The 23,359-nt window shown below is 40.7% G+C and overlaps 1 protein-coding gene across 5 annotated transcripts in view; it reads left to right on the top strand.

Annotated features, from left to right (window-relative positions):
* Positions 1 to 23,359, top strand: part of SPIDR (scaffold protein involved in DNA repair) — a 244,793-nt gene that overhangs the window by 81,489 nt on the left and 139,945 nt on the right. For all 5 annotated transcript variants that reach the window (XM_036437422.2, XM_045581533.1, XM_045581534.1 and 2 more), the window contains 2 exons: positions 5,597 to 5,697; positions 21,666 to 21,879. In XM_036437422.2, coding sequence (XP_036293315.2) covers positions 5,597 to 5,697; positions 21,666 to 21,879 — 315 coding nt within the window. The remainder of the gene's footprint in view (positions 1 to 5,596; positions 5,698 to 21,665; positions 21,880 to 23,359) is intronic.

Below are 23,359 nucleotides of genomic sequence, written 5' to 3'. Positions count from 1 at the left end.
GATGTGTGTTGGTGTTGGTCTTTTTCACATCATCTTGAATGGGACTCACATTTCCTGGATTTGTGAATCTTTTTCTTTCACCAGGTTAGGGAAGTTTTCTGTCATTACTTCTTCAAAAAGATTCTTGACCCCTTGCTCTTTCTCACCCTCTTCTGGTACCCCTATGATGTGGATGTGTCATGTTTCATGTTTTTCCAAAGGTACCTTAATCTATATTTACTTATTTATATTTTTAATTATTTAAAAATATATGTTTATTGATTTCAGAGATGAAGGGAGAGAGATAGAGAGATTAAAACATCAATGATGAGAGAGAATGATCAATTGGCTGCCTCCTGCAAACCCCTTACTGGGAATCGAGCCTACCACCCTGACACGCGCCCTGACTGGGAATCAAACATGACCTCCTGGTTCATAAGTCAACCCTCTACCGCTGAGCACACTGGCGAGGCTATCCTCATTTCTTAAAATTCATTTTTTATTTAACTGCTTTGATTGTATGTTTTCTGCTACCTTGTCTTCCATATCACTGATTTGAGCCTCTGCTTCATCCAACCTGCTGTTTATTTTTTCTAGGATATTCTTCATCTAAGATATTGTATTCTTCATTTCTGATTGGTTCATTTTTGTGGTTTCCACGTCCTTTTTTATGCTTGCTATCTCTATGTTGAACTTTTACTACCCTGTTTCCCTGAAAATAAGACAGTGTCTTATATTAATTTTTGCTCCCAAAGATGCACTAGGTCTTATTTTCAGGGGATGTCTTATTTTTCAATGAAGAAGAATATGGTACACATTTACTGTTAAATGAAAATAAAGGAAATTTATTACCTGTATACGGTACAGTAATATGGTAGTTGTCAACACAAACCAGACAAACTGTGAATCCTACAGTATCAAGAATTTACTCATTTATTCAGTGACAATCATGTCATCATCTTCTGGAACATCATCATAACAATCCAATTCCTGAATTTCCTGGTGAATTTCTTGTGGCTCCATTTCTTTCAGAATCAGTGGACCAAATCTCTTATGTTTAGCCTAGGGGGCCTTATTTTCGGGGGATGCCTTATATTTCATTCAGAAGGAAACCTGTAAGTAGGTCTCATTTTCGGAGGATGTCTTATTTTCAGGGAAACATGGTAATTTCCTTGTATATCATTATAACCATTTTTTAAAACTCCATATCTGATAAATTCCTTGCTTCCATTTTATTAGCTCTTTTTCTTTAGAATTCCCCTGTTCTTTTCATTGGGGCATGTTTCTTTGTCTCCCTATTTTGGTTGCTGATTATGTTTGTTTCTATGCATTATGTAGATCTGCTATGGCTCTCACTCTTCATAGGGTAGCCTTATATAGTAGATTACGCTGGGACCCACTGGCAGTCTTCTTGATGCTTTGAAATGAGTGCTCAAGGAATGTCTCTTGTGTGCATTATGTGGGTCCTTCTGTTGTAATTGAGTCTTGATTGCTATTGGCCAGTTTTATGGGTTGGCTCTCAGGTTGCTGACTGCAGTGTACGAGCTGTTTTGTAGGTGCTGACCACACGAAGCAGAATTCACCTCAGCAGGGTCTCGTGTCTGCCAAGATCTTTCTTGGTTATGCTGCTTGTGAAGTCAGTTGGGTCCTGCTCTGACCTTGTTTGAAGCTGGCTACTGGGTTTGCTGATCCTTGGACCCCTTGATAGGTACTCTGATGCAGGCCAGCTTCAGACGCTGTCTGTGACTGGCCCTGGGAACCTGTTTGGAGCTACAGAGTAACCCCACAGTTTGTGGATTATGGTCTCTGCTGTGTCTGGGTGTGCAAACTGCTTTTAGCAGCACTTGGCCCAGGGACAGGTCAGCAAAAGTCATAAGGCACGCTGGCATCTGCTTCCACTGGACAGCTGGGTCAGGCACTGAAAGACCCTCTGGTGTTGCTGGAGTTGAATGAGTTCATAGATCTCAGTGTCCATGCTAGGTCCGAGACCATTCAGCAAATGTCCCAGATATATATCTGGTTTCCACCTGCATGGTGTCCGCTGAACCTTGTGGTGGGGCAGCGGTCTCAGGGTGTTGTCAGAGTGAGGCTTGCAGAGTTTATCAGGCCAAAACAGACCAAGATTTGGCTGCATGAATGGAGGGCTCTGTGCTAGTTGGGCATGTGTGGGAAACATGGCCCCCTAACCTAGAGCAACACAACTTAATCTGTGCAAGATTCTGCCAGGAGCTTGAGCTCAACAGGGCAAGGCTGCCCAGAGTCAGAAGGGTGAGGCTGGTGGATCTCCCATGATGGGGAAGTGCAGATCAGGCCTGAGGGAAGGAAGGAGAACTGGCCCCCTCCCCAGAACCACACAACTCAGTCTGTCCGAGCTTCTGCCCAGACCTAGTCAGTGCACCTGGAGCCCAGAACGTGGGACTGTAGGATCTCCCATGAGAGGTAGTCGCCAGTCAGATTCAGGGTTAAGTGGAGTGAATGACCTCTGTCCCAAAGCCACACCACTCAGTTACTGATACCCTCCGAGTCTGTCCAGATCTCTATACCCAGGCCCTGCCTGCTGACTCCTCAGCAGGACATGAGCTTTGCAGCTTGGGGTGGTGGAGTTTAGATGGTCTGGTTGTTCCTTTCCCAGGAGATGCCCCACAGAGAGGAGGGCTTCACCCAAGATAAATGGGGTCTGTGGTGTGAGAATGACTCAGCACAGAGTTCTTGGCTGCTGTCCTCACTTCTCTCCCCAGAGCCACCAACCCCAGTGCCTGCTCACACAGCTCCAGTCTGTCCCACCCTGCCTCCTCCAGAGCCCAGGGTGAGTGCCTGTGAATGAGATTTTGTGCGTTGGCCCTTTAGGGGGTGCCTATGTCTTCTGCAGACTCCTGACTCTTTTTGGCAGGCAGAATCACTGACTTCCACAGCCAAGTGTCTGGTGCAGTGGGCTGTGGAGCTTGGCATGTGGAGCATGTTGAGACCCCGGGGAGAACCTTTGCAACGGTCATAGCCCTCCAGAATCTCAGCCGCGCCTGTGGGAGCGGGGCCAGCCCTTTTCATATATCTGCCCTTTCTTCCAGCCTCATTGTGGTAGAAATTCTTCTGTAAATCCTTAGTTCTAAGACTTCTATTCAGCTGGTCTTCAGTTGGTTATTCAGGTTGACTGTTGTATATTTTATTTGTAATTCCGTGTTGGCTTGGGAAGAAGTGAGTGTAACATCCACTTGGTCTGCTGCTGTCTTGGATCTCCTGACTTTTTTTTTTTAATGCTAGGAGATTTTTTAATATATTTTATTGATTTTACACAGAGAGGAATTGAGAGGGACAGAGAGTTAGAAACGTCGATGAGAGAGAAACATCGACCAGCTGCCTCTTGCACACCCCCCACTGGGGATGTGCCCGCAACCAAGGTACATGCCCTTGACCAGAATCGAACCCAGAACCTTTTAGTCCACAGGCCAACGCTCTATCCACTGAGCCAAACCAGTCCCGGCATCCTAGGAGATTTTTATTAGCATGATGATTGTTGCTTAGAAATAAACCATAGTGTTTACATTCTTAAGTTCTGGTGCATCTGATCGGAATTTTCTGCAGGAATTCTCTAGACAGATTGGAGCAGAGGTATTGTGTGAGGCACCAGTGTAACCTCTAACGACTAAACGACTAAAACCAATTGTAAATTCTGATTCTCTTAGCACTCCAGATACTTCCACATGTAGAGAACTGTTCTTTTTTTTTTTTTTACCTTTGCCCTATAGCTCCTACAGTTTATTCGTACATGATATATATATGAGTTCATATATCATGTATGAATGACTTTAACCATATCCTTTCAGATTGTATTTTGTCTTCTTATCTCTTAAGTCATTGGTTTGGGGGGGAAAAACATTTGAAAAATAATAATCTAGACCAGGCGTCCTCAAACTTTTTAAAGTGGGGGCCAGATCACGGTCCCTCAGAGAGCTGGAGGGCCGGACTATATGAACTACTAATTCCTACTGTAACACCTCGGCTGCGCTCACTGCCCAAAACATCTGGCGGGCCGGATCAGACTCCTCTGCGGGCCCCATGTGGCCCGAGGGCCGTAGTTTGAAGATGCCTGATCTAGACCATTGTGCAAAGAATACAATATTTTGTTTTTGTCTTTTGCTTATGATATTAAGATCATCTTTTTAAGTAGTTCTTTTTGAAAGAGTAGGTGTATCAAGGATAAGTTTGTGAACTCTAGAGTCAGTCTGCCTATTTGTGCATATAGCTGCACATCAAATGCCTCACCTCGTGCTGGTGTTTAATACCCAGTGCCCCAGGTTATCATTTGTAGAATGAGGTACTCCATACTTTTCTAGTGTTGTTTAAAGCAGGAGTATACATGAGTTACTTCACATAAACAGAATTATATGTGAAGAGTTTACATATATTATGTAGAGGTAGACATATGTAAAGTAGAGGTTCTTTGGTATGTTTGTATGCGAATTTTTTAAAAATTTAACACACATTCAGAAATAACTGGTGCTTATAGAAAAACAAGTGCCTATGGGAAAACAAAGTAGGTAGTAATGATAATATATATATATATGTATATATATAATATATTAAAAGTGATATGTAAATTATTGTAGAAAGAGTATAGAGTGTTAAGTTCTTTCTGGTTTCAACAACTATTTACTTATCTGGCTAGTTCTGTAATATTGGTGAATTTCATTATCTTCTCTTTCAACTCTGATATATCATGTATGAGGTAGATATTAATATCTGTTCTTTTTACCTTAAAATAAGATAATTTAGTGAGATGGTCACCAAATTGGTGAACTGGTTCATAATCAGACAAAACACTGATAGATTATGTTGCATGAAGTCATAATAGTAATCTTGATTTGTCTTGAGGTCATAGCTGTGTTAATAACTGCTGATTTCTCTAAATCAAAAATATATATGTAAATATGCTTATATGTATTTAAAAATATATTAATGTATATATAGTATTAATTGATAGGTAAGGGCTTTTGTGAAGTGCCTGTATGTTCATTGTTACCAGTCATCTCCCTGAAATACATGAAAACTTTCCTGTTTTTGAGATGTTGGTATTCTTGCTATGTGTTTGTGGTTAATATTCAATTATCTCTTTTGGACAAATAATGAGCCCACACCTAAATTCTCTTACAGAAACTATTCTACCTATCAGGTTTTATTATTGACTACAATTCTGAACCAACTTTACATTTAACTATTTCTCACTGTTGGCTGAACAGATAATAAGTCCCTCTCTACCCATTGGCATAGCTCATTGGCATAGCTCATTGATTTTTTTTGTATCCCTTGCACCTAGCACTTTGCTATGTAGAACAGGACTAATCGGTACATATTTACGGAATAAGTAAACTAAGAAAGAAGGAAAGGAAGTCAAACTGATCTGAGAATAGCACATATTTCTATGAATCAGAAAACTGAGCTTCCAAGGAATCTTTAAGAAGTGGGTTACTGACCTAGGAGGAAAAGAATGTAATGTCAAATAAGTTAAAACTTGACTGTTTTATCTATTTGTCTCCTTTTGGAGGGTAAAATATGTAGATGTTGTAACAATTCTGAAGCTTTTATTTTAGGTAAACTTAATATATTATAATTCATTAAACAGAGGCGGGCTAGCAGAAAGACTCAGTGGACTGCAGAATCGAGAAAGATCTGCCATTTCCTTGTGGAGACATCAGTGTGTTTCTTACCAAAAGACACTTTCAGGTAAGGATTGCACTGGCATTTGAGATCATGGGTAAAAAATTATGGCATAAAAATCTGAAATAAATTTGCCTGGAATATATGTTCTTTAAGACCACTGTTTCCTTGTTGAGTTTCTGTCTGGATCTCTCCGTTGATGTCTATGGAGTGTTCAAGTGACCTACTGTAATGGTATACTGTGACCCTCTCTCTTTATGTACATCAATATTTGCTTTTATATAGGTGTTCCTATGTTGGGCGCATAAATGTTTGCAAGGATTATATCCTTTTTTTGCATTTACACCTTTATTATTATGTAATTTCTTTATCTCTATTTCTTTTAAAGTCTGCTTTTTTTTTTTTATAATTATTGCTACCCCAATAATTTTCTTTTTCTTTGCCTTGAGGCAGTTTGTGTCTTTTGATCTGATGTAGGTCTTTGTAGACAGTATATGTATGGGTCGTGTTTTCTTATTCAGATACCTTTTATCTTTTGATTAGATCATTTTATTCATTTACATTTAAAGTATTCATAGGTACATAGTTATTACAATCTTGTTATTTATATTAAGATCCCCTCCCCTTATTTCTTAAAATATTTTTTCTTGATTTCTTAGAAAGAATGGAAGGGAGAGAGAGAGAAACATTGATGTGAGAGTGAAACATCAATTGATTGCTTCCTCTGTGCCCCCTAACAGAGACTGAGCCCATACCTGGGCATGAACCCTGACTGGGAATCAAACCATCCACCTTTCGGTGCACAGGATAATACCCTGCCAACTGAACCACACCACTGGGGTTCCCTTATTCTTCAAGGAGCCTCTTTATTTTTATAATACTGATTTGGTGGTGATGAACTCCTTTAGTTTTTTCCTGTTTGGGAAATCTTTATTTCTTCTTCAATTATAAATGACAAGAATGCAGGGAGAGCCGAAACCGGTTTGGCTCAGTGGTAGAGCGTTGGTCTGCGGACTGAAAGGTCCCGGGTTCGATTCCGGTCAAGGGCATGTACCTTGGTTGTGGGCACATCCCCAGTAGGGGTGTGCAAGAGGCAGCTGGTCGATGTTTCTCTCTCATCGATGTTTCTAGCTCTCTATCTCTCTTCCTTCCTCTTTGTAAAAAATCAATAAAATATATTTAAAAAAAAAAAAAAAAAGAATGCAGGGAGACACCTGGGAAGGGTGAATATAGTCCAAGAGGTTACTATATATTCAAAGTTGTCACCAAAGCGGAGGCCACTCAACAGAAGTGTCAGAGTACTTTGAGGCCAGCCATCACCAGCCAGGACATGGGGACCTTTGTACTGTGGAGGGGACTGAAGGCGTTGTCAGGGGGAGGCTAGTAGAGTACATCTGGCTAAAGCAGATCATGATTTTGCCATCTCGAGGGAGGGCTCAACAGGAGCAGTTATACCTGTTGTGTGCTGGAAGGCAGCCCTTGCCCTAAAGCTACTCAACTCTGTTTCCTTCTGTGTGTCTCTGGCACCCCTTCCCTCTCTCCATCCCCACTCCCCACCTCCCAAGCTTGCTTGAATGCTTGGAGAGATTTTTAGGATACACTGCAATATGGCCCCTAGGCTAGTTGCTACTGGCAGAACTTATAGCCTTGAGTGAGTAGGGTTGGGGGGCCCTTGGAGTCGGAGGGTGGGGGGTGGGGGAGACAGTTAGTGCTCTGAGGGGATAGTACTTGACCCAGGAAAGAATGCATCTTTGAGTGCCGCAGGAGAGGGATTCACCACAGGGACGTTGGCAGGTATTCCTCTCTAGGCCTTTCCCCGAAGCCACACAGCTGACTCTCTTCCTGTATAACTGGCTCCCTCCAAGCCACTGCCTTTTTCCAGAGTCCAGTAGGAATGCCTGTGAGCCAGTTTGCGTGCAAGTTCTTTTTTCCTTTTCTTAGTTTTTATTTCATTTATTTATTTTTATTTATTTTATTTTTAATTTTTAAATTTTCTTTATTAAGTTATTATATATATATGTGTCCTCATCCCCCCATTAGTCCCTCCCATCCCCCCCAGTCATGCCCTCACCCCCTGGGTCTGTGTCCATTGGGTAGGCCTATATGCATGCATACAAGTCCTTTGGTTGATCTCTCCCCATCACCCTCACCTTCCCCTATCGTGCAAGTTCTTTAATGGGATGCCTGGGTTTCCAGTAGCCTTCCTTCTCATAGGGCAGAATCCCTGCTGGTTTTCACAGCCAGATGTTATGTGGGCTTTTCTTCCCAGCATGAAGTTGAGACCCTTCACTTCCCTGGGGGCCTTTGCAGCTGAGAAATTCCTCTGATTCTCAACTGCCCACATGTGGGTGTGGGGTCAGCCTGTTTCTTGTTTCTGCGCTTACCAGTCTCAACATGGGTTCTTCTCTGTGTCCTTAGATACAAGCTTTCTGTTCAGCTAGTTTTCAGATGGTTCTCCAGGCTGATTGTGCTGTAATATCGTTGTAGTTTTGATACAGTAATGGGAGGAGGTGAATGCAACCTCCACCTACTCTGCCTTCTTGGACTGAATCCTGCTTTCCTTAAATCACTGTTTTGTTTTAAAATATGATACAAAAGAGAAAGTACAGAAAGCATAGATATGCAGCTTAACAAGTACTTATAAAGCAAGTATCCCAGTATCCAAATAATAGTAATACATTTTCTATTAAATTTAGGATTTTTTAACTCACTAGGGAAATGCAGTAAATTAGCACATATTTCTTTTTATGTTTTTCAGAGTAATACTTTAATTTGTGTTTTACTTCATTGCTTATTTCTTTTGTCGACATAAGAGCATCCAAACCTATAGAGACTTTTTAAAAGAGTTTATTTGAGCCAAACAGATAACGTATGCCAGAGAGCAAGATTTCAAGTGCTCCATAGAATAATAGTTTTGCCGCTTCTTTTCTGCATTTGTGATTAAGGAATTTTGCATGAGGATGAGAGAAAGCAAGGTAGGAATCTGATTATAGGATATTTAATAAGATTATATTTTTTTCTTAAAGGTGGCTATACCTTACAGGGATATTACTTCTGACAAAGATATTTTAACTCATATGCACAAGAACAATGGAAAAGACTTTCTTAAATACTTCTCTTTTTTAAAAAAAAATTTTAATTGATTTTAGAGAGGAAAGGAGAGGGAGAGAGACATAGAAACATCAATGATGAGAGAGAATCATTGATCGGTTGCCTCCTGTGTGTCACACTGGGGATTGAGCCCACAATCCAGGCATGTGCCCTGACGGAATTGACCTGTGACCTCCTTCCTGTTTCCTAGGTTGATACTCAACCACTGAGCCATGCTGGCTGGCATAAAACCCTCTATCTTCAGTAAATTAAAGACTTGTGATGTGGCTACCATGACCTGCCCATTGAGAAATTTATGATCAGATCACCCTGTGAGTTTACATGCTATAGAACCTCCCTTTTTTATCCATATTTTCATTCATTCAAAATTCTGAAAAGCAGCAAATATGAACTTATCACTGATAGAGTTAACCCTATCAGAAATTATAATTTAATTCTTTTTTGCCTTTTTACTTAAAATAGTAAAACTTTATTCTTTAGAAGGAAACAAAACAGTATTTTACACTAGAGGATGTCTTAATAATGCCTATAAAATTTTACTTATAGACTACTGTTTGGAAAATCAGACAGGAAACAAAGCCAGAGGAAATAAAGCATTTACTCCTCAGGAATTGTAAAGGAGAATGACTGCAATTAATTATTCCTCAAAGACTATTTTATTGGACATGCCCCAAAGCACTTAATTCAAGCTTCTAGGCTTTCTTCATACTATATGATAGTTTGGAAATATTTGTGAATATTGTAAAATAAATTGTTGAGAATTGTTAACAAAGATCATCACTGGAAAAGGTTTTGGGACAGAGTTTCTTTTTAAACATCCTATATAATAAAAGGCTAATATGCAAATAGACCAAATAACAGAACACCCCAACAACTGGTCACTGTGACATGTGCTGACCACCAGAGGGCTCATGTGGAACATGATGGGCATTGGCAGCAGAGTTCAGAACATGGTGGGCATGGGCCACAGAGGGATGGTGGAGCAGGTGAGCAGGGGTGTCAGATCAAGGTGGGGTGCCAGTCGCTGTCATTGGGGCGAGACTCTGGTGGTTACTGAAAAGTCTTTGCTCCTGCCCAGTGCTCACACCTGCTGCTGGTGCCAGCCCCACTCTCACTAGCTGCCAGTGCCCAGTGCCTGTCCAGATCGTTTGGCGCCATCATCAGGTGCAAGCGGTGACTGCCGGTCCCAATCGCACCTGAGGGCTTATCCACCTCACCCTGCTCCTGAGGGCCAACTGAGGCAGCAGCTACCGCTCACACCCACTGATAGTACCCGCCCCACTTGTACTTGCTGCTTGCACCAGCTCCAGTTGCTCTGCACCATCAGCAGGTGTCAGCGCATGGAACAGAGGCAGTGGGAGCAGGGGCCGAGCAGGGGCACAAAGATGGGCCAAGACCCACCCCTATACCCACCACAGCCTTGCAGCCCATAGTTCCTTTCAAATGCACAAATTTGTGCACTGGGCCCCTGGTTCCTTTTATAAAAGAAGTACTAGTAATTTGTCAAGATAAAATATATATTCTTACAATTAAGATGGGAAGGAAATATGAAGTGGTAGAGATTTCCACCCTGAATTTTACTTATGTGAAAGATGTAAACCTTTGTGTCTGTAAGTGAAAACTTCACTGAGGAGACTGGTTTTTCAGTGAGGCAGTTTTCGGAACGCAGAGTTCTTCATCCTGAGCATGGTTAGCTGTGGACACACTACACTCTGAGACGTGGTTTTGACTCTGTACCACCAATGTACCCATTAGGCACTCCTGAAGCTCTCCTTGTTCCCATTGTGAACCTTACATGTGCGTTTCTATGCTCCTGATACTGAGACTGTGTGAACACTGCCTCAGTAGCCCCCTGGCCCACCCAGGAGTGGCTGTGGCACCTATTGAGGGGTCCCTGGCGCCTGCCTTTCTCACTGTTTTCCAGGGGCTCCTATGAGGCTGGGAGCTCCTGAGACGGAGTCACGTTCCACACTTGCCACTCAGGTGTCAAGAGAGGAAGAAGGAATGTCAGGGCCAATATTTTCTATAGAGAAACATGAGTATGATCAGGAAGGAATTCTCTGTAGCTACGTATGTATTTAGAAGGTTTACCTGCTTTCCTTGATGCACTATTTTCTCATAATTAAATAGTAACTTGAGGTAGAAAATGTTAGGGTGATCATTCCTACCAAATCAAGTTGGTTGATAAGTAAGAGTCAATTTAATTGAAAAGTAATTATTTGAAAATGCATTTCTTTAACCTAAGTCTCTTAATATTGTATATTTAAAGCTAGGAATGGAGTGTAAGTATGAACTCTACCTTTAATGTGGCCTATGTTTGACAATGTTTTATGCCTTTTAAAATCTTTAGTGTCTGTGGGCACATAGGGGATTTTTGACATGACATGTTTTAAAATATGTATGTTTGTTTAAGTTTACAAAACAAGAATGACATGGATTGAAGAAAGTTTGTTAGTTTGTAGTTCAAAGGCCATTTAATTTTTTTTTAATTTATTTTATTGTTTAAAGTATTATAAATAGTAGTACATATGTATCCTTTTTCCCCCATTCTTCCCCTGGCCTTCCCTTCCCCCCCAGCACACTCTCTCACCCCATCTCCCCAGTATCTTGTATCCATTGGTTATGCTTATGTGCATGCATACAAGTCCTTTGGTTGATCTCGCCATTTAAATTTTTTAAAAACTCTTTGATTCACCTTAATTTATTAACCTTTGCTTCAGCGGAAAGGACACTGTTAGCTCTGAATTGGCTGGAGCGGTCCTGTGGCAGTTCCTTTTCTCAGCTTCCCCTCCTGTCTCTGGACTGCCTCCAGGTCCCCTCTGCCCAGTAAACCAGAAAGCCAGCACAGCGCCAGAGCTGCATTTTGTTGTTTCTTTTATATCCATAGCCACAGTTCAGTGCAGCAGTGGTATTTAACATGGCTCTTTGTAGCCGTGGGCGAAAAGAATTCACATGACTATTCGTGGCTGAGTTATTCAAGTCATGAAGCAAACTGTGATATTATTTTGTCTACTGTTGGAGCTGTGATTTCATGTCCTAAATGACTATAATTTCCAGGGATCATTTTAGGTGGAAGTTAACCAAAGAGTGAAGAGTTCATACTTGACTTTCTAAATGCCAGGTTGTTTTTATAATTTTATTGAAATAACGATAGAACCTGAAAATAGAGGAAGGGATACTAAATACCAAACTCAACTCTCTGGCTAATGTATCTGTCACACCTTAGCTGCTTTTGTCCACCTTTTCTCCTTCGTTCCTAGAAATAAATTATTTCTTGTGAATTTTTCTACATAAAAAATTTATGAAACGAGGTTTGGTAATACAGCAGAATTAAATGATGCTTTTTCCATTTCTTTTTTTTTTTTTTTTGTTACCTGAAATGAAAAATAGCTGTTGCATAGTTTTAAGATTAGTTTTTAGGTAGGCCTGGAGTTTAAAGGGATTTTTATTTTATTTTTTTAACATGTGTTTTTATTGTTGAGAGTATTACAGATGTCCCCCATTTTATCCCCTTTGCCTCCACCCACCCAGATCCCACCTACCCCAGGTCTTCTTTATGTATGTCTCCTATTGTAAATTATCCAAAAACAAGACTGCAAAGTTAGCCTGTGCCAAATGAATTATGAAGTGGGTAAAACATATTTCCTGTTGAATTCCTCATTGGGTTGATAAATAACCATTCATAGTGTTAAATTGGAACCTTATTAATGATGAAAATTATCTGTGTGTCAGAAACTCTGTTTTTGACCTTTAGAAAAGTATTCATATTGATAAGGCAGCATTGTTTTTGGCTTGCTCAACCAATTGTCTTTTTACCCTATAGCCTGGTTCAGTTTCATACTGGCATTTGTCCATGCTATGAAATCTTGTGTATGTCATCTTAACCTTTCCACCAATCTAGTTTTCCAAACCTCTTTGGCTCATTTTTATTTTCAAAGGAGTGATGGGTTTTCCATTTGGGATTCTGTTGTCTAGAGAAACCTATTTGAAGGTACATGCCCACACTTTACTTTTCCTCACCTCTCAGGAAAGATCACCAAGAGGCAGTGAGCTGACAGGCTAGGTGGCCCTGGTCTGGTAGTCCATGTAGCACAAATCTAAGAATGGGTTGTTGTTTATCCAGCTTACAATTTATCTTTCGTAACAGATGCGGTGGCAGACTTTTATGTTACAAAATAGGAAACGTTTAGCCTCAAATAGGATAAGTTCTTGGATTAATAAAATGCCTGGTAAAGTTGGGAAAAAGTGGAAGCATTGCTTTTGTATTGTTACAGTGATTTAAAGAGGAGCCTGAGACCTACCTTCACACCCGTCCCATCCAGTATGACTGCTTCATTCCCACCAGTGCACAGACATCCTCCCTAACTGCCGTCTTCTTTCCCCTCTCTTCCTCATTAATGTTTGTTACAATGTTGTTGGAAGGAAATAGTACCCAAGATTAAAATTTGCAGTACTCCTATTGACATGCATTGCTCTAATTGTAAATTTTGCCTATTTTGACCCAATTTAATATGATTTAAATGATAAAATAAAAGTTGTTCATTAGACTGTCCTTTATTAATAGTTGTTACAAAGGGAGAGGGAGTGAAGGTTGATATTCGAGTATCAAAAATAACATGGAACTAGGGATACTCTGGATACTGAATGCACATCAGTCAATGTATTTTAGCTGTTTGCTACACAGATTTGCAGCATGTCAGTCTTTCTGTGGGTATGATGTTTGATGCATGTGTACATGCAATTCTAGCCTTCTTCAAGATTGTTTAGAGCAGCGGTCGCCAACCCTTTGGGCCTCACGGATCACCAGTAGTCCGCAGACCCCTGGTTGACGACCGCTGGTTTAGAGAAGGGTGGATAGGAACTCTACAGCAGTGGTTTTCAACCTTTTTCATCTCCTGGCACACATAAATTAATTACTAAAATCCTGCGGCACATAAAAAAAATACATATTTTGGCTGATCTGACAAAAAAAATAGGTATACTTTTCTGATTCATTCACACTGGACAGCTATTGTTGTGTTTTAATTTTAAGACAGCCTAAGGGAAAAGAGGTCAGTGCCCCGACTAAGTAGTCAGGTAGCGCATGTTGTAGAGATTCTTGTGGCACACCTGTTGAAAATCATGGCTCTAGAGTACTCTTTCACAGTTAGTGATTTTTTATGACTATGTTTCTGAAGTTTTTCTCAACACCTTTATTTTTCAGTTGCTGTTATGGTTATAAAAATAGAGATATTTAAGTATTTCTGAATTTTCTCTTTAGTTAGCTATATGGCCTTTTAAAAGTTCTTTTCAATGTGATTTTTTTAACACCTTTTAATCCTGAGCCAAAAACATGACTTACAGTGCTCTCAAATAAGGTTTCTTAAACGAGGAACATTTTGTATGAAGAAGACGTTCCTATTGGGTACTCAGAGTGGAAGGGATCAATATGCATACGAGGTGGTCCTATACGCCTCATACCTGGGAAAGCCTCCTATCTCTTGTCGCTTTAGGCTGTCATAACGAAGCATCACAGACCGAGTGCTTTGAACAACAGCCATTTCTTTCTCACATTGCTAACGGCTAGAATCCTGCAGTCAGGATGCCAGCATGATCTGTTTCTGGAGAGAACTCTTCCTGACTTATGGGCAGCACCACCCAGCCATGTGCTCACTTGACCTGTTTGTGCACATGAGGAGAGAAGAGTCTCTGGTGTCTATTCATATAACGACATTAATCCTCTTGCCATTATCCTTATGACCTCGTTTAATCTAGTTCCTTCCTTGGAAGCCCCATCTTTAAACACAGCTACACTGGGGTTTAGGGGTTCAATATATGAATTTTGGGGACACATACATTTAATCTATAACATTCTACCTACCCCTGGCCCAAATTTCAAGTCTTTCTCACATTCTAACTACATTCATTCCATCACAATGGCCTCAGAAGTCTGAAATACTTCTGGCATCAACTCTAAAGTAAATTTCAAAATCTTCTCTAAATATCATCAAAATCAGGTATTGGTGAGACTCCAGGTACTACTCATCCTGTGGCAAAATTTCTCAACAGCTGCGAACCTGTGAAACCAGACAAATTAAATGCTTCCAAATACGATGCTGGGGCAGATGCTGAATAGACATTCCCATTACAAAAGGAGGAAATAGAAAGGAAGGGGTGAGGAATTTCAAGCAAGTCCAAAAACTACCAAAGCAAATGTCCTTGGATTATGAGGCTCAAGAAAAATCCTGTTTGGTTCCATGCTCTGCCTCCAGGTCCACCAGGGGTGGCACTGTCAACCCCATGGCTCTTCTGGGCCTCTCCCCCTCTGTCTGTGTGCCAAGGCTCACGCCCCGAGACAGGGAGGGCTACTTTGACTCACACAGTGAGGTGGCCCCAGCCTTTGAAACCCAGGAGAAATATTCAGCCCTGCCCCCTGGACCTGTGGTGAGAGGCAGCCCTGATGACCTCTGAAGTAATTTTCTTTGGGGTCACTCTTCCCTTTTTGAAGAAGGATGCTTTCATCATCCCTGTAGAATGTCCGAAGTCCAACAAGTCTCCAACCTGTGTGTTTCTCTCACATCAATATTTTCTCTGTGTCTTTCCCTTTCCCTTCCCCTCTCTCTCAAATTCAATGGAAGAATGTCCTTGGGTAAGAATTAAAAAAACAAAGAAACACAAATTAGCAGTTCTTCTGCTTACATAATCCCATTATCTCTTTATTGAGAGATAGTTTAGCCCATAACCTTGGCATTCTCTTCTCAACATGCTTTCTCATTTTTTGCAACATGAACTGGCTCTTGAACTTCTGCTTCCTTCTTTCTTCAGGACATCTCTCTCCTCTTGTATTTTACTTTAAGAAGTTAAGAGGGCCCAGCCAGTGGTTGAGCGTCGACCTGTGTACCAGGTTCGATTCCTGGTCATAGCACATGCCCAGGTTGCAGGCTCGATCCCCAGTGTGAGGCGAGCAGGAGGCAGCTGATCAATGATTCACTCTCAATGATTTCTCTCTCTTTCTCTCTCTCCCTTCCTCTCTGAAATCAATAAAAATATATTTTTAACTAGTTATATTGAGAAATCTCTGCTGAATATCTGATCTCATGGCTCACAAGTTCTATCTTCTACAAGTCAGCCAAGTTCCTTGCCACAGTGCAACACAATCTGCTATCTTAGTCGATTCAGCTGCTATAACAAAATACCATGGTTCGTAGTTTGTTACTTGAACAACAGCTATTAATTTATTATGGTTATGGAAGCAGCAAAGTCTAAGTATAAGGTGCCAGCTGATTCAGTTCCTACTGAGAACCAACTTTTTGGTTTATAGACAACGCCCTCCTAACTGTATTCTAACGGGACTGTATGTTATTTCTTTCTTTAAGGACGCTCACCTCCAAATACTGTCACCTTGGAGATTAAGGCCTCAACATATTAAATCTTGGGGACACAAACAATTAGTCCATAGTAATTGCCTTTCCTCCAGTTTTCAATAATCTGTTCTTCATTTCTATTTGATATTGCTTCAGAATCACCTTGAATGTCCATATTTCTAGAATGCATCTTAATATTCCATCCTAGGCCCACTGCCCAGTTCCAAAGCTGCATCCATAGTTTTAGGTATTTATTACAGCAGCATCTCACTTCATGGGACCAAAATCTTAGTTAGCTCACATTCCCATTACAAAATACAGTAGGCTAGGTGACTTGAACCAGACTCTTATTTTCTCACAATTCTAGAGTCTGGAATTCTAAGATCAGGGTGCCACCATGACTGAGGTCTAGTGCAAGCTCTCCTTCTGGCTTCTAGACAATAACCTTCTGGCTGTGACTTTTCTCTGTGCTCAGCAGAGAGAGAGCAGGGGTGGCGGGGGGGGGGGGGGGGGGGGGGGTCCTCTGATATCTGTTATAAGGACATTAACCTTATCAGATCAGGGCCTAAATTTCTTGGAGGCCCTATCTCTAAATATAATCACACTGAGGGTTTGAGCTTCAACGTATAATTTTATACAAACAGTCCAGAGTACCCCTTCATGTCTGGTTTTATATAAATAAACTTTGGCTTTCTGGTACCTTTGTATGTTTTCCTTACTTGAAGTTCTTAAAACAGGGGACCTTCTGGTGCCATTCGCCCTTCACAAAGCAGGACGGCTACCCTGCAGAGTATTCACAGTGACACGCCTGATCGTAGCACTGACACTGATCCCACGTAGCTAGCATGCAGCACTAATTTCTAATTGTTCTCATTTCTGTGGACTATGATAAACATTCCTGGTCAGTATTGTCTAGTCCTTTTTTATTTTTAAGGGTTGGGTTTCAAATTTTTGTTTCATGCTTAGAATTATTGTGGCTTTTGGCAAAGAATATTTTAAACTGGGTGAAAGGCAAGAAAAAATGTGGATTCAAGAAGTGAAAGCACAATTGTTTACAGTTCAGTAAGCAATTGTGGTTAAGAAATGTGTCTGCTCATCATTACCAGATGACTTAAAATTTTATGGGGGAGCATACGTTTTAATCAAGAAGTAATTATGCTTTTTACAGGGTAAAGAAGTGAATTCTTCATAATTTAGATTTTATGTGTTATAATTTAGACCTATAGTTACAGCTTTATGAATTTTATTGTGAAATTATCTATGAAATGAATCTAATGGCAGCTTAAAATTTTTACTCAGAAACTAAAATTTTGATTTACCAAGCATAAATAATAATGCAATAATATAATTAATGAGACTCACTTATTGAATATTCACTGGAATGTAATAGGGAAATTTGCCAGGTATTTGGGAATTGATAAAACTAAGCATAGTTGTAACTTCTCAAAAAGAAAAGATAGGATAGATATCCTATATAATAAAAGGCTAATATGCAAGTTGACTGAACAGCAGAACAACCGGTCGCTATGACACACACTGACCAGCAGGGTGCAGATGCTCAATGCAGGAGCTGTCCCCTGGTGGTCAGTGTGCTCCCATAGTGGGAGCATCGCTCAGTCAGGAGCCTGGGCTCATGGCTGGCAAGCGAAACGGTGATGACAGGAGTCTCTCCTGCTTCCACAGTGGCACTAAGGATGTCTGACTGATAACTTGGACCCGTGGGGACCAGGCCTAAGCTATTAGTCAGACATCCCCCGAGGGCTCCCAGATTGCAAGAGGGCACAGGGTGGGCTGAGGGACCCCCCTGCCCAAGTGCATGAATTTTGTGCACTGGGCCTTTAGTGTACAAAAATATACAATTCACCTTTCAATGCATGTTAAAAACAAACAAACAAACAAAAAACAACAATTATACAGCCCTGACCAGTTTGGCTCAGTGGATAGAGTGTCAGCCTGCAGACTGAAAGGTTGCAGGTTCAATTCCAGTCAAGTGCACATACCTTGGTTGCGGGTACATCCCCAGTGGAAAGTGTGCAAGAGGCAGCTGATCAATGCTTTCTCTCTATCCCTCTCCCTTCCTCTCTGTAAAAATTCAATAAAAAAATATTTTTTTAAAAAAACAGTTATGGAGAGAAACCAAGATGGCGGCATAGGGTAGACACCCGAATGCAGCCTACCACAACAAATTTGAATTTAGAACTGGAAAACAGGAGGCATTGCCCTGAAGCGCCGGACGGCTAGCTGAGAGGAGGCTCTGCCATCTGGGAAGGAGAGAGAAGTCACACTGAACCTCAGGAACTGTGAAGGTACGAAGAACTGTGTGCACAAAAAGGCGCTGGCTTATTCCCGGCGCACGGAGAGGAAGGGCCAGACAGAGATTGCTGCTGGCTTACTCCTGGCGCAGGGAGAGGGAAGACAGCTAATGCACAGCTCGCTTTCTTGTTCGAGAGGAAAACAGAATCACCCTATTGCTCTGATAGACAGACAGGGAGAGGCCAGACTGTCAGGCAGTGAGCAGAGATCTCTCAGAGGTGTGTGAAGCCAGAGGCCATTACTGTGGGACTTGGGGAAGAGCCGAAGGGAAAACAAAGTTTATCTGCACCAACCTGAGAATCCACCCCATCTCTGGCTGAGCACAGAAGCTCTCCCAGAGGCTGGCTTTCTCTAAGGAGGGACTGGCCAGAATCCAAAGCTTGTATGCGCCTTTACCAAAGAGGTGCATGCTCCTGCAACCAAACTTCTGAAACTCTCCGCGAACAGGACTTTTCTAAGGTGAAACTGACAGGGAACCAAAGATTGTCTGCGCCACCCTGAGACCCCGCCCTATCCAAGCAGAGTACAGAAGCCCTCCTAGCTGAGACACTGCTGATCCTCACAGCCAATTGGCTTGGAGATCAACGCTTCCCAGTGATACCAACAATAAGCAAGGCTTAACAACAAGACTGCACACACAGCCCACAAAGGGCTACACTAAGACTGTCCACCGCAGGTAACTGGGAAGGCTGTGCTACTGGGCTCTACCAGAACACCTAGCACACAAAGCTATTCCATCAAATCAGGGAAACAACTAAAATGCAGACAAGAGGAAGGACACAAAGGAAGGAGGTGGAGGAAAAGAAAAGATTGGACATTGAATTCAAAACTACAGTTATAAGATTATTCAACAATATCCTAAAAGAGGCCGATAAAATAAATGAGACCTATGAGGATATGAAAAGGGAGCAACTAGAAATAATAAGGGATCAACTAGAAATGAAGAAAACATTGTCTGAAATAAAATAATATTATACAGAGTCCTTAAAACAGACTGGAAGATTGCAAGAATCAAGACAAAGATTTAGAACACAAAGAGCCAGAGGACATTCCTCTGCAGAAGGGAGAAGATAAGAGAATCCAGAAAGTTGAAGATAGTGTAAGAAACCTCTGGGACAATTTCAAGCGAACCAATATCAGAATTATGGGGATTCCAGAAGGAGAGAGAGCAAGATAGCGAAAGAATACTGGAAGAAATAGTGACAGAAAACTTCCCCCACCTGGTGAAAGAAATAGACTTACAAGTCCAGGAAGCCCGCAGAACCCCAAACAAAAGGAATCCAAGGAAGACCACACCAAAATTAAAATTCCAAGATCAAAAGACAAAGAATATTAAAAGCAGCAAGAAAAAAGCAGGTAGTTACCTATAAAGGAGCACCCATACGATTGTCAGCTGATTTCTCAACAGAAACCATGCAGGCCAGACGGGAATGGCAAGAAATATTCAAGGTGATGAATAGCAAGAACCTACAGCCAAAAATAATCTACCCAGCAAAGCTATCACTCAGAATCAAAGGACAGATAAAGAGCTTCACAAATAAAAAAAAGCTAAAAGAGTTCATCACCACCAAACCAGAATTATATGAATTGCTGAAGGGGGTTATTTAGAAAGAGGAAGAAGATAAAGATAAAAATTATGACCAACAAATACGTAACTATCAACAAGTGAATCTAAAAACCAAGGGAATTAAAAAATCTGATGAACAATATTAACTGGTGAATATAATAGAATCAGAGGTATGGAAGGGGAGTGGACTGATGGTTCTCGGGGAAAAGGGGAGTGGGGGTGCAGGAAGAGACTGAACAAAAACTGTGCACCTATGGATGAGGACAATGGGGGGTGGGGAAAGGGCAGAGGATGGGGTGGGAACCTGGTGGAGGGGAGCAATTGAGGAGAGGAAGAGGATCACATTTGTAATAATCTGAACAATAAAGATTTATTTTAAAAAAAACAGTTACGCAAACGGCACGTAGATAAAACCTCACTTGGATTTGATTTAGGAATGTATTGTTTGTGTTTTTTTGTTTTTGTTTTTGTTTTGTTTTGTTTTTTAGCACCAGGTGACTCACATTTAAATTGCATCCTCTGAACACTTGATGATTTGGCCTGAATGAGAGAAAACAGTATCAGTAGAACATACATTTTAAAGTAAGACAATGGATTAGCTTTTTGGGATATCTGTGAAGATAAAGAGAGACACAGTAATAATATAGAGAAAAAAATCCCAAATTGCTATGTGGTCAATATTTGGAAAATTAAATGGATCAACTTAACGTTTAGTACAACAGTATATTATGAAAATTTTCTCCCCTCTATATCCCTCCCACATTTGGTTCACTTGGTGCTTTCCTGTATAGCTTTCATTCATTTCTTGTATTGTATTTTTTGTGTAAGTATTCATGAAATTTGTCCTCACACTATATATTAATTCATCAACTAACCCACTTAGGAGGATTTCAGTTGATATATTTATGATTGGACCTTAGCTACCTATATACCTATATACTCTTGATGAGTGTGTTTAAAGGTTGTCAGGCTTTTTTATCTTTCTGAAGAACCATTATCAGATATGTCATTGGATATTCTCTCCCATTCTGTGAGTTGTCTTTTCATTTTGTTGATGGTTTTCTTTGCTGTGCAAAAACTTTTTAATTTGATATAATCCCATTTGTTTATTTTTATTTTCTTTCCCTTGCTTGTGGTAATATATTAGAAAAAATATTCCTGCAAGAAATGTTCAAGATTTTACTGCCTATGTTTTCTTCTAGGATTTTTATGCTTTTGAGTCAAACATTTAAATCTTTAATTCATTTTGAGTTTATTCTTGTGTATAGTGTAAGAAGGTGATCTAGTTTCTTTTCTTTCTATTTATTTTTTTTAACCAGTCATACTGCTTCATTTGAAAGTAGGAAATCGAAGCAGATAATGAGGTTGAGGGACTATATAAAAAAGTAGGATCAATGAGGTGCCCATACTTCCTGTGATGTGTGAAATAGTGGGTCTGTGTTTTCCGTATGCATAAGACTGTTTCTTTATGATAGAAATCTATACTTCATATTTCTTAAATGCAACATGCAGGCTGTTTTGAACTTTAAAAAAAAAGAGGAGCATGTTAGAGTCTGTTTTTATTCTGCAAAGTATACAGACCATTTTTTCCAGAGGAAGAAAACGATCTGAACGTGTTTCTTTAGTCATGTCCCTTTATTTATGCTTGAACCATGTCTTTTAGACTTTATTTTTCCTTTTGCTTTTTCTTTCCCTTCCAGGTAGCAGATCTGGTGTGTTAATTGTGAAGATTCTAGAGCTGCATGAAGAGTGCACCATCCAGGTTGCCATGTGTGAGCAGTTAGTGGGACTGCAGGCTGACGGCTCCTCTCCAGGGGAGGCCCCGGGAACTGGCCTGAAGGTTCTCTTCACCAAGGAGACGGCACACTATCTCCGGGGGCAGCCCCAGGACATCATCCACATCTACCCTCCCTGGTGAGTGCCAGAACGGGCTCCCGGAGTCTCCAACTGTGAGTTCGTCTCTAAAGCATTTGTGTCAAAATGTCATCTGGAACATTTTTGTCGCTTTATTATAGAGACATGCCAGGGGAAGGAGCCAGGATGTTATGTAACAGGAGCACTGGTTTGTCTCCGATGGCTTGTTTGGAGGGTTTAATCTGAAGAGCTTAAATGGTCACTAATGGATTAGAAAAATTATTTTTAAGATACCATTTTTGCTCTCTTCTGCATGGAATATTATTTTTTTACCACAAAAAGAAGAAAATATTCCTATTTTGAGGGAAAGATTCAGAAGCCTCATTTAAAAAACTTTATCAGCAATTTTTAAAGTTTCTTTCGTCTTTTACTATGTCTGTAGCAAATGATCATGAGTCTCTAGTTAAATTCTTCCATTTAAGGCTAAAGATATCAGAGGATAACTTGCTTTATTTTATTATTTTAATTTTAATACATTTTTATTGAACATGGTAAGATATAGGCAGGACCTTACACAGAGCGTAAATACACATTTCAAGGAATAATCACAAAGTAAATAGTAATTCCTATCCTGCCAAGAAGTAGACTGTAGTTTGTTCCTGCGACCACCATATCCCCTTCCATTTCCTACCTCCCCCTGCTCCTCCAGGTGACCATGATTCTGACTTCTGATGCGTAGACGCCATTGAATGTTTGAGAACTTTAAATTGATAGAATCATACAGTAGTCATTCAATGTGCATTCTCTTTCATTGGACTACTTTCTCTTAATATTATGCTTGTGAGATTCATCAATTTTGTTGCATGTTGCTATATATTCATTTCCATTGCTATTTAGTTTTCCATTATATTAGTTTATGCAGTTAATGTATCTGTTCTTCTGTTTGCATAGCTAGAATATTGTGGTCAGTACTGTCATGACCAGCTGCCATCCTGTGTAGCTTACTCAAGAATACAGCCTTATTAATCCTCTTCTTCGAAATTCCCCATCATCCTACATTCATGCATCATTTTTCTATCATTTAATTTTTTAAAAAATGTTCTTGATCATACATCCTCTTCCTCTTGGTATAGTCTGCTTCTTTACTTATAACCACATGCCTCGGGGTGTTGTTGAAACACTGTGTCCAGGTTGTCCCCTCCATCCTTTCCTGAGCCATTTCATTCAGGCTTTCAGCCCCCACTCCCTGCATCTCCCTCCCCATTGTCCACATTGCTTCTCCAGTGCTCTTGTGAGAGAGCCGTGTTTCCTTCTGCAGTGCTCGCTCCTGGTTTGTTTCCCTGTTTCCCCTGCACTCCTCCTCATGCCTTCCCTGGCTTCTCAGTACGGAACTGCTGCCAGGCCCAGTCCTAGACCTCTTTTCCACTCACCTCACCATCTCCTCCTAGCCATGGGAACCTCCTAACAGCTCCACTTCCAAATCCATACAAAGTCCAGCATTTCTTTTTACTTCAAGGCCATGATCCTTTCCAGGTCATCA

This window comes from Pipistrellus kuhlii, unplaced genomic scaffold (genome assembly GCF_014108245.1).
Source record: "Pipistrellus kuhlii isolate mPipKuh1 unplaced genomic scaffold, mPipKuh1.p scaffold_m20_p_14, whole genome shotgun sequence".
In the NCBI taxonomy this organism is placed as follows: domain Eukaryota; kingdom Metazoa; phylum Chordata; class Mammalia; order Chiroptera; family Vespertilionidae; genus Pipistrellus; species Pipistrellus kuhlii.
This window is presented reverse-complemented; position numbering and strand designations above follow the sequence as displayed.